Source organism: Hipposideros armiger, unplaced genomic scaffold (assembly GCF_001890085.2).
Source record: "Hipposideros armiger isolate ML-2016 unplaced genomic scaffold, ASM189008v1 scaffold_51, whole genome shotgun sequence".
Classification (NCBI taxonomy): Eukaryota; Metazoa; Chordata; class Mammalia; order Chiroptera; family Hipposideridae; genus Hipposideros; species Hipposideros armiger.
The window spans coordinates 1440177-1457187 of NW_017731401.1; the positions used below are offsets into that span (position 1 = coordinate 1440177).

The following is a 17011-nucleotide window of genomic DNA, read 5'->3' on the forward strand; positions in this document are numbered from 1 at the left end:
ATAGATAGATAGATGATAGATAGACAAAGAGTCACATTGAAATAAGGGGGGGAAATCCTGTGATGCCCAGGCAGTTAGTTAAATTCAATTCAGTTTTGAATCCAATTGAATTTTACTGATATTTTTATTACCGCTGCAAAAACTCATAAGACTGTCTACCTAGGAATCTAAAATATTTGACAAAATAGTAACTGGGTAGGATGGTGCATAGTAATTTAAACTTAGGTACACAGATAATACTTAGTAAGCCTCTTTTAAAGCTAATAGTTCTTCTTTTCTTCCTTCTTCCCTCCTTCCTTCCTCCTCCCTCTCTCCCTCCCTCCTTCCCTCCCTCCCTTCCTTCCCTCTTTCCTTCCTTCCTTTTGCCATAAAGGCTATTAAATGACTGCTACTCTCCTTTTTATTCAGAACCCATTTTCAAATTTTGAATCCCATGAAAACCAAATAAAAAAGGCACAGAAAAAGAGAGGTACAAGATAACTTTCCTTAAGGCCCTACTCTCTGATGGCTTTGTGGCTAATTCTTAAAATTCACAGTTGTGTAAACGCCTTCCATTTGTGCCAGCCGCAGAGATAACATCAGTAGTAGTCAAGACAAGATCATTATGAAGGTGTCCTGCAGTGACCAGAGAGAAATGAAACCCACAGACTGCGCCAGAATTAGACAACATTCATAGACCGTGAGCTGACCCAGGCATAGCTCTCAGCCCGTAGTTACAGGCCTAGGTGACACCAGTCGGGTGAAGAACTAACACTGACCTGATCCTTTTCAGCTTCTTTACCACGAGCTCTACTCCTCATATTTAGAAAGTGTTTGACTCTTTCTTAAATAAAAGTCTTAAGTTTAACAAAAAGAAGGAGGGAAATTTGTTTCATTAAGGCATGTGTAAAAATGCATGCTTTGCAAGGTTCCATGTAGAAAATCATTGAGTTCCAGCCCCCAAAATGAAATGTTTGCTAGATTCTCTCACATGTGGACAGAGCGGGGGATGTCAATCACACAAGTGCAACAATAGCTCACTAAATTAAAGTCTGTTGGGAGTCTTTCATTTAAATTTCTTTTTGTCTTTTCAGTTGTGTGTTTCACACATACATTTATTTTTCTTTTGTTTTGCATTTTTCGTTACTTCTTTTCCATTTCTTTCATTTGTCCTTTTTATCTTGACTTGAAAAAAAAAAGATTTAATATTTTCCATGCTTGAGTAACCACTTGTATTATACTTCCTAGTTTCCCATTCTTAACACTATTTTTCATTATCAGTTTATCTTTTTTTGCCTTCCATTCTTTCAGTTTATATAGTCACATCCCCTACTTGCAACTTTTTCCATTTATAAAAAAAATTTATGTCCTTTTCAATGGTGATAGTGTGGGAAACGTCTCTGATTTGCTTCTCCTCTTTCCAAAATTCTTGTTGTAGTTTGAATTCACATGGCTTATCCTTTCTCTGGACTGAATTGCATCAATGTGGTTTGCATTATGAAGAATCTGTTAGATGATTTTAGTATCTCATAGACATTCTCAATTGGACATGTTATGTGGACTATTTCTTTCCTTGTAGTAAAGATATAATAAACGAACTGAGCTTCTATGGACGAAACCAGTAGACTCAACCTGCTTGCCTGATACTATGGCGATATATATATTTTTTTGGTCTCTTGTTCCCTCATTCTTGGTGTAGTATTTAATATTCTTCTTCTTTTTTAATTGTGACATGGATCATACCCTGCAGTGAATCATGCCTCATATTTGTGTAGGAATTGTTGGGAGCCATAACCTACCATCTCTTTACACTACGGTTGTAGTTTTTCCATGTATTCAGTGACTTCTTAGATAATGTTATTTTAGTAAAATTTTATTGAGAAAGTTAAGCTCGATTCAGTACTGTCATCATTTTTTCAGAGAAATATTGCAATCGGGTCCTTCCAAAAGGATTGCTGGGTAAGAAACGTAGCACGCTGCCCGAACTTTAAGTTACCAGTACAGAAAATAAGCAAGGGTGATGGGGGGCTCTCCACTGGCTTCATTAGGGTTCCTGCTGGTGGAGGAAATAAGTCACCCTGTTACATTCTGGCTTTTGTAGCAACCATATTTGTTTTCTTTTTCTATTCTACCTACTGAGTTGAGGAATTATATTCCACTTGTCCCTTCCAAAGAGGATCTTTATCTTAAATTTGCCCACTTTGGTGGGCACGTGTATTTACTCCCTGGCTGCAGCAATCTCCTAACAATTTTCAGTTGTAAAGAGTTCTCCTTAATTGTACTTAATTCACATTTTTCACTTAGTGACAAAATACATTGCTTCTATGCCAAGTTCACTGACCACTATGAATAATTGTTTGGCATCTTCTCCCTAATCCTCCAACCCCAGCCTGTTAAGCAACACTTTGTCAGGAGTTTAAATTCAGTGCAAAGAGGTAAGATTTGCATGGTTTAAGCTGTGGTTCAGAGAAGTAAGTCCCTCCTGGAACTATTTGGAAAATTCTTCTTTCTTTAGATGAAAATTTGACATCTGAAGCAAATGGGAGACCAATAATTCACTTAACTTTTTGTAATAACCTTTAAGGAAACCATCAGATCCCTGAGTTTACCCAAGTTGGAGTCTGTTTATGACTGCTGCTATAATATTACTGCTTGAATCTACGGTGGAGTCCCTTAAGTTTGTTTTAGGTCATTAATTTCTTCTAACTCAACCAAATCAACATAAAGGTAAATATCTACGGATACAAAGTATTTTTCAAAAGTTAAGCAGTTTTTGGTAAAACCCCAAACCTTATTAATCTTTTGCAGATGACAACTCATGTATTGCTGATGATTAAAGATACCCATGTGTTACAATAGGGCTTCAGACTCACAGCCCATCTCTCTTTTTCTTGATCTTTCAGTAAAATCATAACGCTAAACTGGTGACTTCACAATCATTTCCTTGGCAAAAGATTAATATCATAAGCACAGAGGAAAAGAGCCCTACTTACACACAAGTGTCTTCAATAACGGTGGGAAAAAACAGGATACTACTGGCAAAGTAAATTGCTTTTCTTCTTAAAACTCTTTCTCCTTCCCATCCTGCCCCATGTGCCCACGTGCAAAAGCCCTGCTTTGAAACTGCTTCATCTTATAGATCAAACACTTAAGAGAAAATGACAATAATAAAGCCCCAAACATCCTACGAATAGCTGGGAGAAAACCCTCTAGGACAGTTGGAAATAACATCAGTGCAGAAGTATGTAACTATGTTGAATGCCACTATTTGTGTTTCTTATGCACACGATTGAGGATTGCAGTCCGATTCTGAGGAGCTGTGTTAAATTTGATGCTCCCTCACTTTTTGGAGGGGTGGTGGTGTCCTTTCCCTTGATTCCCTGCAGGCTCTGTCATTGCTGACTTTTCTGAAAGGGAGGCTTCGGGGATAAAGGATTCTTGTGGGAATTGAAACATTTTCTTTTGAACAAGTATCTCATGCATCTTCAGAGTGAGAGCTACAATAGTCCTAGTTTGTATTTTACACGTGAAATATAGAAATACATAATCACGTTAAAACAACTTTCAAAATGTACACCAAAGATTCTACCCCAAAAGAAATCATTAACAGCAGGTTTCTGAGATTTCTTCATCGGGGCCACTAGTTTGTTTCAGTTACAACCAGGTGTGCTGAGAGATCCCAACACATTGCCAGTTGGCTGGGGCTGAGGAGGCAGAACTCGCAGGCGGCTAAAGAAACAATGCATCACTGACAACTTCCATTCATCATCCCAGCCTTCCGCCAGGGGTGGGAGCTGGAAAGAATGGGCTCCATGTGCCTTCTGGGGGTGGAGCCTGTAGGGCTGATGCACATTTAAAAGAAACCGGGTAATAGTCTTCTATGTGAGACTTGAGGTACCTAGGAGGAAGCAGAAATGGCGCTAAGTGGTCAGGCTGTCCTCGCACACATGGCCTCGCAGCTCTGCAGGCAGTGGGGGTGGACGTGTATGTGCTGGCACAGGTATAAATGAGCAGCTTGTGCTGTTTTGAAATGTTGCTCCTCCCTCGGTTATCTGAGCTTGGTGTGAATCTTCCAGAACACCTTGTGGCAAGCGTGATGATGCTGTCACCATCGTTTTTACACCGCTGTCTGAGGATTTCCCTACCCCTGCCCCAACCCATAAAGTTGTTAGCAAATGATTTTTGTTGTCTTTTCCTGACTATAGTTTCTCTTCCTAGCCCCTCTCCCTTTTTTTAATGCCTAGATTAGGGACATCTAGAATCTGTGTTTTCCTTTCCAGCTTGAGCAAATGAAACTGCAGATCAATAACCACCTCAGTTCAACAGATTAAATAACTCTAATTTGGATTTTTAAAACAGGATTTGGAAAATGAAGGCCATGTAAATACTCCATATATATGGCTCCAAGTATATCCTTATTATTCCTTTATTTTTGGAGTAAATAGAACTGTTTTCTAAATATGTCCAAGAGATGATTAATAAAGGCAGTATCATTTATTTTGCCCAGATAGCTGTATTCACTCATTAAAAAGAAAACAAAACTATCTGAGGCTTTTATGTGAAAACTCCACCTCTCAGATGCTGAGTGATCAAAGTGCCGGAGATGCACATGGGATCAATAATTGCGCACACACACTGGTCACCGAGAGCGCTAGTTCCTGCTTGCCTAACCATTTTGGCAGGCAGAAATGGGTGTTTTCCTGTGTCCATTGGGTAAGCATATGTATTTTTCACTGGTGCATCTTAGCTGCTGATGCCTGAAAATTTGGCCTCAATTGTTTATAGAAAGGAAAGGCAATCTGAGCTGTCAGCCTTGATATTACCTAAACCTGCATAGAATGTGGTAAAATAATGCAAGATTTGTTTTTTAGGCCTGTTTCATATTTTCCAGGCAATAGATCAAATCAGTTCAGGGTTCATTTTTAGTTCTTTAATAAGCTGACATAGTATGCTGGCAGTAAAATAAGAATGCACTTTTAACATGGAAGTGCCATATAGCCAAACTTGCTGTTTGTGCTATTTATTAATAACTAGAAAACCCTCCAGAATTGAGTTAAGCGCTTTCAGTGGGGGAAACCGAGACTCCAGTTCCTTCTCATTGTAATGAGCACCATCCCTCACTTCTCTCTCATCATCTCCATTTGGTGTCTTAGCCCCATTCCCTTGTCAATTCCTACTCTCCTTTCCTGCAGTTTATAAGTGTGTTTTCATACACAAAACAAGCAATGAGAAGAATTAGTGAATCATCCATATGCCTCTTATTTCATGTTCTTCACGAAGTGTTGACTCTTCCATCTGCACAAAATGCGCTCCCCTAGATACCCACTCCCTCGCTGCCTTCAGGTCCTTATACCAAAGCCACCTCAGGAAAGCCACCCCTGGCCATAGTGCCTAAAATGTCAGCCTCCAACCCTGACACTTCATATCACTTTTTTTCCCTCCTTAGCATTTTTTCCCACCTACCGTACTTGACAGTTCCTTTATTTCCTTGTGTGTGTATTGCCTGTCTCTCCCACTAGAATGTAAGCTCCACGAGGCCAGGGATTCTAGCTTGTCATCTCCAGCCTGGGACAGTGCCTGGAATACAGCAGGCACTCCGCAGACATATGTTAGATGAATGAATGGGAATCATTTGCCCCAGGCCTTGGTTTCTGTTTTCACAGAAAACAGTTTGGATGGTTGAGTGTGATGCACTAAGGCCTCCATATCCTTCACCCCGTCCCTGTTGGGAAAGGGTGGGAGATAGGTAAGTGTGACCTGTGCCTCTGTCTCCCAGAGATGTCCCCAGCATCACAGTGGTTAGCGCAGGGCTTTTATTTAGTTAGCCAGCCTTTTTGGAGACTTTATCTCTCTTAAACACAGTCAAAACCAACCTTCCCTCCCGCCTGTCCAGATTCTGTGCCTCTTCTCCTTCCTCAGCTTTGTGGATAGTAAGTAGCGTGGGTTGGAGCTAGACAGCTTATTCCTTCTCCGTGTAATAATCCAGTCCATGCGAGTGAGGAAGCCAGCATGGCACTCCACCTGTTGGAAGCCAGAAGAAAACAATTGTGTGGACTAGCGAGCGCCGTTCCCATTCGCCACACTTGCTGTCCCGGTGACCGTGACAAATCTGCTGAGCCTTGCTGTGGCTTTGCTGGGTTCCAAGAACATCCAATGCTTCTCTGATGTTAAGTTTTACTGCCCATGAAAGCAAACATCACCTCCGTCATGGCCAGTTAAACAGTATCTTTTACAGTGGACTTCTGCATATCTGAAACGCACCCATCCAAAGCTAAAAGTAATGCCGGTGGGGGGGAAGAGATTTTATTCTGCCATGTTTCTTACAAGGGGAGATCAAGGGTCAACTCAATTCATAAAATTACTGCAGTCATTTTTCAGCTGGCTGAGAGACTTCACAGATCAAAAAATACAGTGGCTCCTAAATGATTTCTGATATGCACAATTCTAGTGTTTTTTCTTCTCAGCATGTGGTGCAGAGCCTGCCAGAAACCATCTTTGCAGCTATTGACAGGCGGGTTAGAAATCATCCACGATGGTTTCCATCATTTCTCTACAGGCCGGTCATCCATTTAAACTGCTTAATGTGAGTTCCTCTGAAAGCCTGCTTTGTACACGCTTTTCTCTTACGTCTTGCTTTTCTCTTTCAGTGTGGTGCTCACCTTGGGCACATTTTTGATGACGGACCCCGTCCAACCGGCAAAAGATACTGCATAAACTCAGCTTCCTTGTCCTTCACACCTGCAGATAGCAGCAGCGCCGATGCGGGCAGTGGGGCCGGCAGCCCAGCCCCGGCAGACAAGACGGAGCTGTAGCGTCCTGGGGAAGGAAGGCAACAAGTGTACTTAACACACAGCTTATTAACAAAGTTCAAACTTGTCTATCTTAGATATATTTTTCCAAAAAGTATAAGGGCGGTTTTGTGCTATTGATATATTTCTTCTTTGGCTTAAACAGAGGCCCTGGCCGTCGATGTATTTTGCTACTGACTTGATCCTGTACTGTTTATAACTTGAGCGAGTGGAGATAGCTTTGTGAAACTTCTTCACAAGCCACCTAAATACTGTTTGGCATTATTTTCTTCACGCACATAGCTTCTTTTGAGATTCCCCGCTCCCCCCTTTGCTTAAGAGGCAGAAGGTCCTTGCTCTTCAGACGTGAAAGTCGGGCTGTCCTACACAGTGCAGAGACCAGAGCTCAGAAGCGCAGGGCGTGGAGACCTGCGAGACACATGGCCTGAGGCATTTGGACAGATCTACCTAAGATAAGGATGGAGTGATGTCTTCTGAGACTTCTTAGCTTTGTGGAAAGTTTGAGCTAAGGTCGTTTATTCTCACTAAAAGGGTGTGAAGGTCTAAAGTCTTTCCTTATGTTAAATTGTTGCCAGATCTGAGGGGGCGTACTGAGTGTTGTGGCAGAGAAGTAAACATTACCTCACGGTTAGGCCTTTATTTTATTTTATTTTCCGTTGAGAACATTGGAATGTAAGACAACTGTAAAATGTTGAGCCCCATTTTTCTCCAAAGTTCACAAAGAAGAACACCTGCCATTGCCTTTTATAAGTCTGTCCCTGCACACCGAATAGCAGCTGTGTCGGGAAGGGCATCGCCGTGGATTCCACCATGTTAAATAAAGTACGGGGAACAACGCACTTCAGCAAGGCCGCAGCAGTAAGAGGGCAGAGAGGGCCACAGAGGAAGTCCTGGGGCCTGACATAGCCAGTACTGTGCGGAAGAACTGGCAAGACCCCACAAGTAACAAACAGAACCCAGAGGGAGGGACCTTGAGCACAGGTGAGCTCTGGTGAGATGATGGGGTTCAAATAGAAACAGCCCCAAGCCCCAGGCCCATCCTTGACACTAATCTGTGTGGCAAGGGACAAGCTACTTAGTCCTCCACGCCTATTCTTCATGTATAAACTGGGACTTATGATACTTATAAAACAGTTGACACTCTCAGGGCAAAATTATATATTGCTGTACAATTAAGATCAGTGTTGTAAAAATTAAACTGATCTGGTTCTAATTGCCTCAAAGACCAAAGCCCAGGCATTTGAAATGGAAAGAAGTGGAGATGAGGTTGACTTAGCTGATTGGTATGGAAACAGTTGGGCTAGGAGCCAGAAAGGTTTCTTTGTAGCAGTATGGCTGGTTTTCCTCTGAGAAGCTCTGCTCAGTTGCCGTATGGCATTTAGTCTTGGTGGCGTGGACGTCATTGTGCACAGTGAGGCTGTCACGGCTGTGAGCAGTGGCGAGACAAGTGGCTATTGCTGCAGCCAGGTGAGAAGGTGCAGTTTCTGAGTGATCTGTGCCGTGCCTGTAGCCTTGAATGCTAATCCTGAAATGTAGCTTTTTTTTTTTTAATATTATTTTTTGTAAATCTTTGAAAGTTTATGAAAATGGGTTCCTTATAAGCACCGAGACAAAAATAAGAAAGAGGGACACTTGATAATTTTAAAGAAATAAGGAGAAATTAAAATGAAAAATTATGACAAATCAAAATGTCAGTGTGGCCGCATCCACATTCTTCTAGGTCTCTACAAACTTCCTGGTGAGGCCCTGACATACTAGTGGCTCTCTATTGCCATGGAAGCTCCGGCTGCACAGTTCCAGTTATGTTATGCTCTGCTTCCCTCAGCTCCCAGAATGTTTCACCTCAGGCCCCAGGGTCACCCTGGAATTTGCAGGTTTCACTCCCCTGGAGAGATGAGTATAAAATTTACAATAATTTAAGCCCCAGCATCCAGACCATCCTAGAAGCCTTTCCCAACCTCACAGAGGGAGCCCCAACATTTCCTGGTGACCCATGTGCAGTCAGATAAAGAAGTGGGTCTCCCAGGGCATTTCCTGTCACAGTGTGAAGTCTGCCCTTTCGGGCGCACACACAGCACTTCTCATATCACTCCAGTTATGTATGGTGGCCTGCCCTGGGGCCTGTTGGACAGGAGCCACAGTGTTGGGGTAGACAAGGAAGATAAATGAGGGGCTTCTTCCCTCTCCCCAGAGACTCTGGATTCTCATTGTTCCTTCATTTTTATTGTAGGGCTTAACATTTTCCTCAAAAAACTCTTTTTTCTAATCCTTGGTCTTTGTTTCATGGAAAGCCAGTTTTTCTTCTACCACGTTTTCCAGCATCAACTTTAAGAAAAATGTAACATCCATTGGAAAAAAAAAAAGTGGGGTGTATGCATGTGGTTTAATTCCAGATTGCTTTTGAGTTTAAGTGGTATCAAATTTCAGTATATTTCTGTCTTATGTTAAGGAAATATATTACTAAAATGTCAGTGAGCAATAATGTCAGCTGTCGAGCACTAGATTTATTTTTGCAGGATATGGAGTGCAATGAACTGAGTCAATATGGCGAGGTGTATGTGATCTGTGGGAGTTATGCCATTGAGCATAGGAAATGCATGGGACTTTCCCTCTCTGCACTCCAGCCCTTACTGTACCATGAGGAGACGCAGGTTTCTGCTGGTGTGTAAAACGTAGATCCAGACAGCCATGCAAAATGGCTCTGAAGAAAGCAGCAGTATGTATTGTATTAGAGAACATTTCTATGTGTTTAAACTTTTCACTTAGATGCATTTGAATTCTTAATGCAAAGGACATAGTAATTAAAAGCCCTCTCCGTATTAATTGAGTTGAAAATGTCTTGCTTTACATACAGAATACGATGAAAGGGATCATGGTTTGTTCTGAAGGTCAAATATTAATTTTGCCTTAGATAGCTTTGTAATAATTTTTCTTCAGACAATTCAAAACTTTTGAAAATGACATGAAATTTTCATTAAAAAACAAACAAACCCTTTTCCTATGTTTATTGTATACAGGAATTATGCAATAAAATTTCTTTATAAAAATGTTTTCTTGAGTGATTCCTAAAGACTCCTCTTACGCTTAGCACAGGTAATGGACCATTCATTGGAAATGGCCGTAGGCTGCTCTGTATACCTCCTTACCCAGCTGACATGCCTGGAGTTTGTGTGGAAGGCTTTTTATCTGATGTGGCTTTTGCAAGCTGAGGCTCTGACAGTACATTCGAGCCCAGCTCTCCATTCCCCAGGCCCCAGGAAAGGCCTCCAGGGATTTGAAAGATTGGAAGAAAGGGAAACATTTGCAGAGGTACTCAACCTTCACCTCACCTCAACAAAACCTGCAGCAGCTTGTGTATTTTTTATGATTAAAACATGGACTTTGGGGAGTTTCATCATGGTAACTCTATGGATAAAAATACAGAAATGATACCATGCTGATGCCTAGGCTTCTATTAAAAAATTTGACAGGAAACTTACACTGTTGTCAAGAATTGGTCTTTAGGGAACTACATTAGGAGCTTCCCCATTGCACACAGATGAATTAACCTTTACAATTCATCTCTACAGAACAGTTTCTGTATACAGTCATGTGCCACATAATGATATTTAGGTCATTGACAGACCATATATACAATGGTGGCCCCATAAGATTATAATGGAGTTCAAAACTTCCTCTTGTCTAGTGACGTCGTAGCATAAGACATTACTCAAGTGTTTGTGGTGCTGCTGGTGTACAGTGTTATAAAGTCTACAGTAGTGCACAGCAATGTCCTTGGTCTTCACATTCACTCACCACTCACTCACTGACTCACCCAGAGCAACTTCCAGTCCTGCCAGCTCTGTTCATGGTAAGTGCCCTATACAGGTGTGACATTTTGTATCTTTTATACCATATTTTTACTGTACCTTTTCTATGTTTAGATACACAGGTACTTATCATTGTGTTACAATTGCCTACTGTATTCAGTACAGTAACATGCTGTACATGTTTGTAGTCTAGGAGCAGTAGGCTGTACCATACAGCCCAGGTGTGTGTAGGCTAGACCATCTGGGTTTGTGTAAGTGAATTCTGTGATGGTCACACAATGACAGAATTGCCTGACGACACATTTCTCAAAGTATTCCCATTGATAAGTGATGCATGACTGTATTATTATTATTATTATTTATTTATTTATTTATTTATTTATTGGTTCATTTTGTTGATTTGTTTATTTTGGGAAGGAGAAGTGAGATGATGAGGACATTTGTTTTTCAGCCAATTTTTTTTTAATTTTTTTTTTATTGGGGAATTGGGGGGATGGGAACAGTGCTGGGGAATTGGGGGAAGGGGAACAGACAAGTTGCTGTCGTTTTGTTCTTCAATCTAGTTGTGGAGGACGTTGCTTCACTGGCCCAAGTTGGCACCATCATTGCGCTCTTCCCAGGTGAGGCACATCAGTCGCTGGCTTCTGGACGGCCGCTCACGGCAGCTGCTGGCCTCTCACGCTGGCTGCTGGCTACACACAGTAGCCCATGGCAACCCAGTGCCACAGGGGCTGCAGCCTACGCCGTCGCCGGTGACTCACGGCAGCCCAGCTCCAGGTTGAGCTGTTGTTCAGCATCTTAGCTGTGGAGGGCAGTGTCACTGGCCCTCATATGTGGGATCCGAACCGGGGCCCTCTGGCGTCCCAAGCCAGCTCTTAACCATCGCGCCACTCGGCCGGCCCTTTCAGCCAATTCTTGAAGTCATATTCCTGGAACCTAAAGTTCAGAGGCCCAGAATTTCATGTAGTGTACCTTAGACAGTGTTTCTCAACATGTGGTCCCCAGACTGCAGCATCAGCATCACCTGAGAACTTGCTACTAATACACGTTTTCAGGCCCTCTCCCAGACTTACTGCATCAGAATCCTGGGGTGGAGCCTTCGCAATTTGTGTTTTAGTAAGCCGTCCCTGTGATACTGGCCCTTGTTCAAGTTTGAGAACCACTGCCTTGGAACTTTCAGTGAGAAAACTTCAATGAACAATTTTAAAAGAATTTCTATCTGAACCCCCAAAATGACTTGTCTTTCTAAAGAGATGGGTCATACAGTTTTCCCAAAGCTTCATGTGTTTCAGCTATTCTTGTCCTTCACTGCCCTTTTGTCTTGCTCTGGAGGACTAGCTGAGCCTCATCAACCAGAACCACCTTAACTCCTATTTGCATTTCTAGATTGACCTTGGGCTGCCCGGTGATGCTCGGCAGTGTCCTTCGGGGACACACACAGCACTTCTCATATCACTTCAGTTATGTATGGTGGCCTGCCCCTGGGGCCGTTGAACACAAGCCAGTGTTTCACGGCAGGTATTTCCAAGAACTAGAGAACAGATCTCAGTGCATAAATGTACATAATAACCTTTCTCAAATCTTTTGTTTCCTTGTACCTGTACTTTTCATCATCATCATCATCATCATCATCGTCATCAGTATCATCATGGTTTCTTTTTTAACCCATTATGAGATTTTTACAAAGGTCCCATGCACCCGAGTCATAACTCAGAAAACTGCTGTCATTACCCAGATCTTCACAATGAAATGACTTCTAGAAGATGCTGGCATATAAAAATGGTTGAATTAAAAATTGTCCTTGGGACAGGCTTACAAGCATCCTGTACTGACTTCTCACTCATGTTTATTTTGAGCAACATAACGGATAGAAATTTAACCATTTTGATGTAGGACTTTCTTCACCATAAATAAAAAGTTGACCAGGTATTCTGTCCACAGAAAGGGAAAAAGGAAAGATTGCACTCTAGTGTGTGCAGATATGGTGAGCCATGTACACAAAGAGAGAGAAAGAAGAAGCCAGTTCTTTTTAGAGGGGAAGAGGAAGTCAAGGTGAAAGGCTGTTACAACCATAGAGCTCTGTTGTAACCCTAGAGTTGTTCCTGTAATTCTTTCATGATTGACATAGGGTGTGAGAGCTCCTCCCACAGGCCCTCCTGAGTTCTATCTTGGTTAAGGTCTCTGTCATAAATTTTGGCATTTCCCCTTTTGATAGAGATCTTTCTCTGAAAACATTCACTGATCAACAATCACGTCTTCTGATTTCAGTGGCCTTTTTTCCCTCCGTACTAGAAAAAGCCTCCTCTTCTGGGTGTTTTGTCTGACGTCAGAGAGAGGTGCATGAACTGGAACTGCTCATGTCCAAGTTCGACAAGCAACAGGTGCAGAGCTTAACAAGAAGAATACAGAGCAAAAGTGAAAACAACAAACTCAGTCTATATAATGATTCCAATCCAAGAGCTCAAACCTGAAAGTGATGAAATAAGGGGTCATTATTGTCCTGGACAGATTGAAGCTCTTGATGACAGATTCAGCAACTGGAGACGTTCCCCCTTTCACAATAGACTGGGAAATGCGGACAAGGGCATTTTCCTTCTAAGAGAAAGGTAAAGAAAGTAAGCAGCAACAGTAAGAAAAGGTTGTCCAGGCTTGGTCTGGTCATTTTTGGAAAGATGCCTCCTTCAGATGCTGCCTGCTTCTGTGTGCAGTTCCAATCAGGCTTCTGGACCTTCTGTGGGTATGACCCACCAATCCCAGAGTCTACTTCTATTTTTACTTTTAAAATATGAACCATCTGTGAACCAAAAGTTCTAACAGGTAGATTCTGTCTTCCCGTGAGAAGATCTGGGAGGAAGAGCAAAGAAGCAAATCATCCACATATTTCAACAAAGGAGAACCTTTAGGGAAAGTGACATTATCCAAATCAGTCTTCAGGGTTTGTGAGAAATAAGGCCCCTCAGTAAAACTCTGTGAGGCATTACTGTCCAGGCACATTGTTTCCCTTCCCAAGTGAGGGCACAAGGTATTGGCTAGCTTCATCCACTGGAATGCTAAAGAATGCACTAAAATCAATTACAGTAAAGAATTTACTTTCAGTTGGGACAGATGCTAGTAGAGCATGAGGGTTAGGAGCAACAGGGTGTCAAGGGGTAAAGATGTATTTATTTGCCCAGAGAGCCTGGACAAACCTCCACCCTCAACTCTTGGGATTTCTCACAGGTAAAATTGCAGGGACTACGGCAAGGAGTAATAAGGCCTGAGTTATATAATCTATTACGGGCTTTATACCTTGATGGACCTCTTCACTTATGGGATGTTGATTAATTCTGGGAAAGGGTTTTGAGGGATTTATTTAAATCTTAATAGGAGGTGCACTGGATTCTGCCAATATTAGTTGAAGATTTTGCCCATAAAAAGGATGGCAGCTGATCCAGTAAGGACAAATGATCGGTGCTCCCAGGTTCAGCTATAGTGCTGTCACATAAAAGATGCATTTAGTTCATCTGATTGACTATTTTGAAACTACTGTCAAATTCTAGGATTATTTCTCCCCTCGGGAAAAAGAAATCTTTACATGATACTTCTCTAGGAAGTCTCAGTCTAGCAAATGAATATGGGCAGAGGAACTAAGGGAAAAAGGGTGTGTTTCTCTTAAACACTTTATATCAGTGTTTATATCAGGGCTGCTTTATAGCAGTGGGGCTGAGCACTGAGTGTAGCTCTGGTGTCAATAAGGACAGAGAAGTTCATTTCCAATTTGGAGAAAAGTTTCACCAAGCTAATTAAGAAGGAGGCTTTGGCAGAGCCTGTGTAGTTCCTTGGAGCCCCGTCATCGGGGGTTAGGAAGATCTTGGGGAGGCTGGTTCGAAGGCGAAGGCCCTGAAGTGCTGAAATATGTGACAATCTCTTTTCCAATATCCTGGCTCTTTGTAACAATAGCAAAAGCTAGGAGACTTTTGATTTCCTATAGGGAGCTTCGTTTGCCAGAGCTGAAAATAAAAAAAATCTTTGTGGTCTTACTTCTAGATTGCACATCTAGGGTATGAGCAAGCTTATTTACCGATTTAACCCAATCTACAGTGGATGTGGTTTCCCATTCCATCCTGGTTTCTTAACTCAAAGGGGACAGTCTCAGTTCAGCCCATAGATAAACACAGAATTAAAGGCTACTCAAGTATAGTCAACATCTGGAGGAATGCCAGAAGTTTTTTGTTTGTTTATTTGTTTTTTAAAAAACAAGCTGAAGTTGATTTTAATAGTCATGAACAGATTCGCCAGACTTTTGTGAGCGGGTCTGAATATTTTTCCCAATCAACAGGCTTTGGAAAGGCTACCGTAATTGTTCAGTGGAGATCTCCAGCGAGTTTTCTAACATTCTCCCCAAAATCAGAGATTTGGTTTTTAAAATCCCTTTTGGGGTGTTCCCATGGGACAAGCCGCATCCAATGCCAAGCCTGAGCTTCACCAACCAGCTGGTGTGAGTCACAAAACTCAGGCTGGTAGGTCTGAACAACTAGAGTAACCTCTTCCGCAAATCTGTGAGGCTCCTCAGTGACCTTCATTCAGCTTTATTTCGGAGAACCTGTGAAACTTGAGGTTTCTTAGGATCCTCAGAGGGCTTGCCAGTAAAGGGACAGGTCCTGACAGGTTCAGAGGAGGAGGGAGGGAGGCGGAATTCTGAAGGGGATGACACGGGAAGTGGAACTGGAGGCGAGAGGCTGGGAGGGGAGGGTGAGATGAGGCTGGGGGCGGGGCCTGAGGCAAAGGCGTCCAGGGAGAAAGGTAAGATGGCTCCGGAGGGGAGGACCGTGAGACTTGGAAGTCATCTTCTCTTTTTTTAAAAGTTTGTTAGTCTCAGTTAATTCTAGAACTTTATTTCACAAAGAGGCAACTTCAGATTCTTGGTAACATTTGGATGCCTCAAAATACCACTTGAAATAGGCATTCCACTCAATTTTTGCTATTTCAGGGCTATGATTGTCCAATTTGGTTTTAAGAAAAGTAAGTTTGGGGATCTCAAAGGTTTCCCATAATGACCATTGATTACTTTTGGTCAGGTCAGTCCATTGAGTTAAAAATATACATCAGGAGGAACTGATTTTTAAACATAAATTCGGCCAGGGTTTCTGTAAGAGGGATGCTCTGAAAATATTTAGATTATGGAGATCCCATTTTTCAGAGGCGTTTCTCTAGAGCAAGGGCCCCAAACAGTCTAAAACAACTCAATAGCCTGCAGGCTCTGTACCAGCCAGTCTCACTTAGATCAGCCCAATTCCAGAGGAGTTGAGCTGATGGCTGAACAGCCAGTTATAGGAGAGACAGCTTGCTCTTCAAAGAGGCCAAAGGCTGAAGCACAAGCTCAAAGGGGCAGTCTGGTTCCAGGCAGAATCCGGCGGAAACAGGCTAGCACTGTTTCCATGGAAACAACCTGGGTCCAGATTGAATCCAATGGAAGATAGTGTAGCCTTAAAAAGCAGCCTGATCTCCTAGGGAGTCAGGCCAAAGTGCCGAATGACAGCTCACAGACAAGCAACGCCTTTTAAGAGAAAAAGTTAAAAAAAAAAAAAAGTGTGAGAGAGAAAAGAAATCTCAAAACAGTTTCCAAATAAAGCCCAGAGAACTTCAGAATGAAAAACGGGGAAGCTTGGATCCAGGAGAAAACTTACCCTTGATCTTCCCAGTTGGGGAGAAAAGACTAAGCTCAGATAGTGGATGCCAACACCTGTTTGCTCACCAGCCCTGGAGCTATCGGAGGGTCTTCTCTGGATCCTGGGTGAGCCCCCCAAATACGTCAACCATAAACAAAAAGTAGACTAGGTATTCCATCTACAAAAAGGATTTATTTGGGAAAAAGAAAGGACTGCAATCAGTATGTGCAGACAGGGTGAGCCATATACACAAAGAGAGTAAGAATAAGCAGGGAGTTCTTTTCAGAAGGGAAGAGGAAGTGAAGGTGGGGGCGGGGGGCTGTTATAACCACAGAGCCCTACTGTAACCCTAGAGTTGTTCGTGTAGGGCTTCTGTGCCCGACATAGGGTGTGAGAGCTCCGCCCACAGGCCCTCCTGACTCCTGTTTTGGTTAAGGTCTCATATATGCTGACATCCTGAAAAAGTGCCACATGGTATGTCAGGATAGTGTGGCAAGAACTCTTTCCATCCACTGTCTCCCAGAGGCTAGCCTTATCCTGGAACAACCTGGAAAAGGGTTGGCCAGAAGATGACCGTGGGTTCTAAACCAGGCAGCTCCACTCCAAAACACCTGACAGGCTGCCATGCGAGTGAGGGCTTCTATGGAGCCATCGTAGCATAATGCTTAGTGAGCTGAGATTTGGGAACCACATCCAATCCTTAGGCCCACATAAGAGTGTCCTAATTTTTAGGTTGGCTGTGGAACCACACTAATTTGTCAGATTA

At 42.5% G+C, this 17011-nt stretch overlaps 1 protein-coding gene across 2 annotated transcripts in view; it reads left to right on the forward strand.

Moving 5' to 3' along the window:
* Positions 1-7510, forward strand: part of MSRB3 (methionine sulfoxide reductase B3) — a 151713-nt gene extending 144203 nt beyond the window's left edge. For both annotated transcript variants that reach the window (XM_019640588.1, XM_019640587.1), the window contains one exon: positions 6627-7510. In XM_019640588.1, the coding sequence (XP_019496133.1) occupies positions 6627-6791 (165 nt within the window). In that variant the 3' untranslated portion in view covers positions 6792-7510. The remainder of the gene's footprint in view (positions 1-6626) is intronic.
* Positions 7511-17011: the final 9501 nt, after the last annotated feature.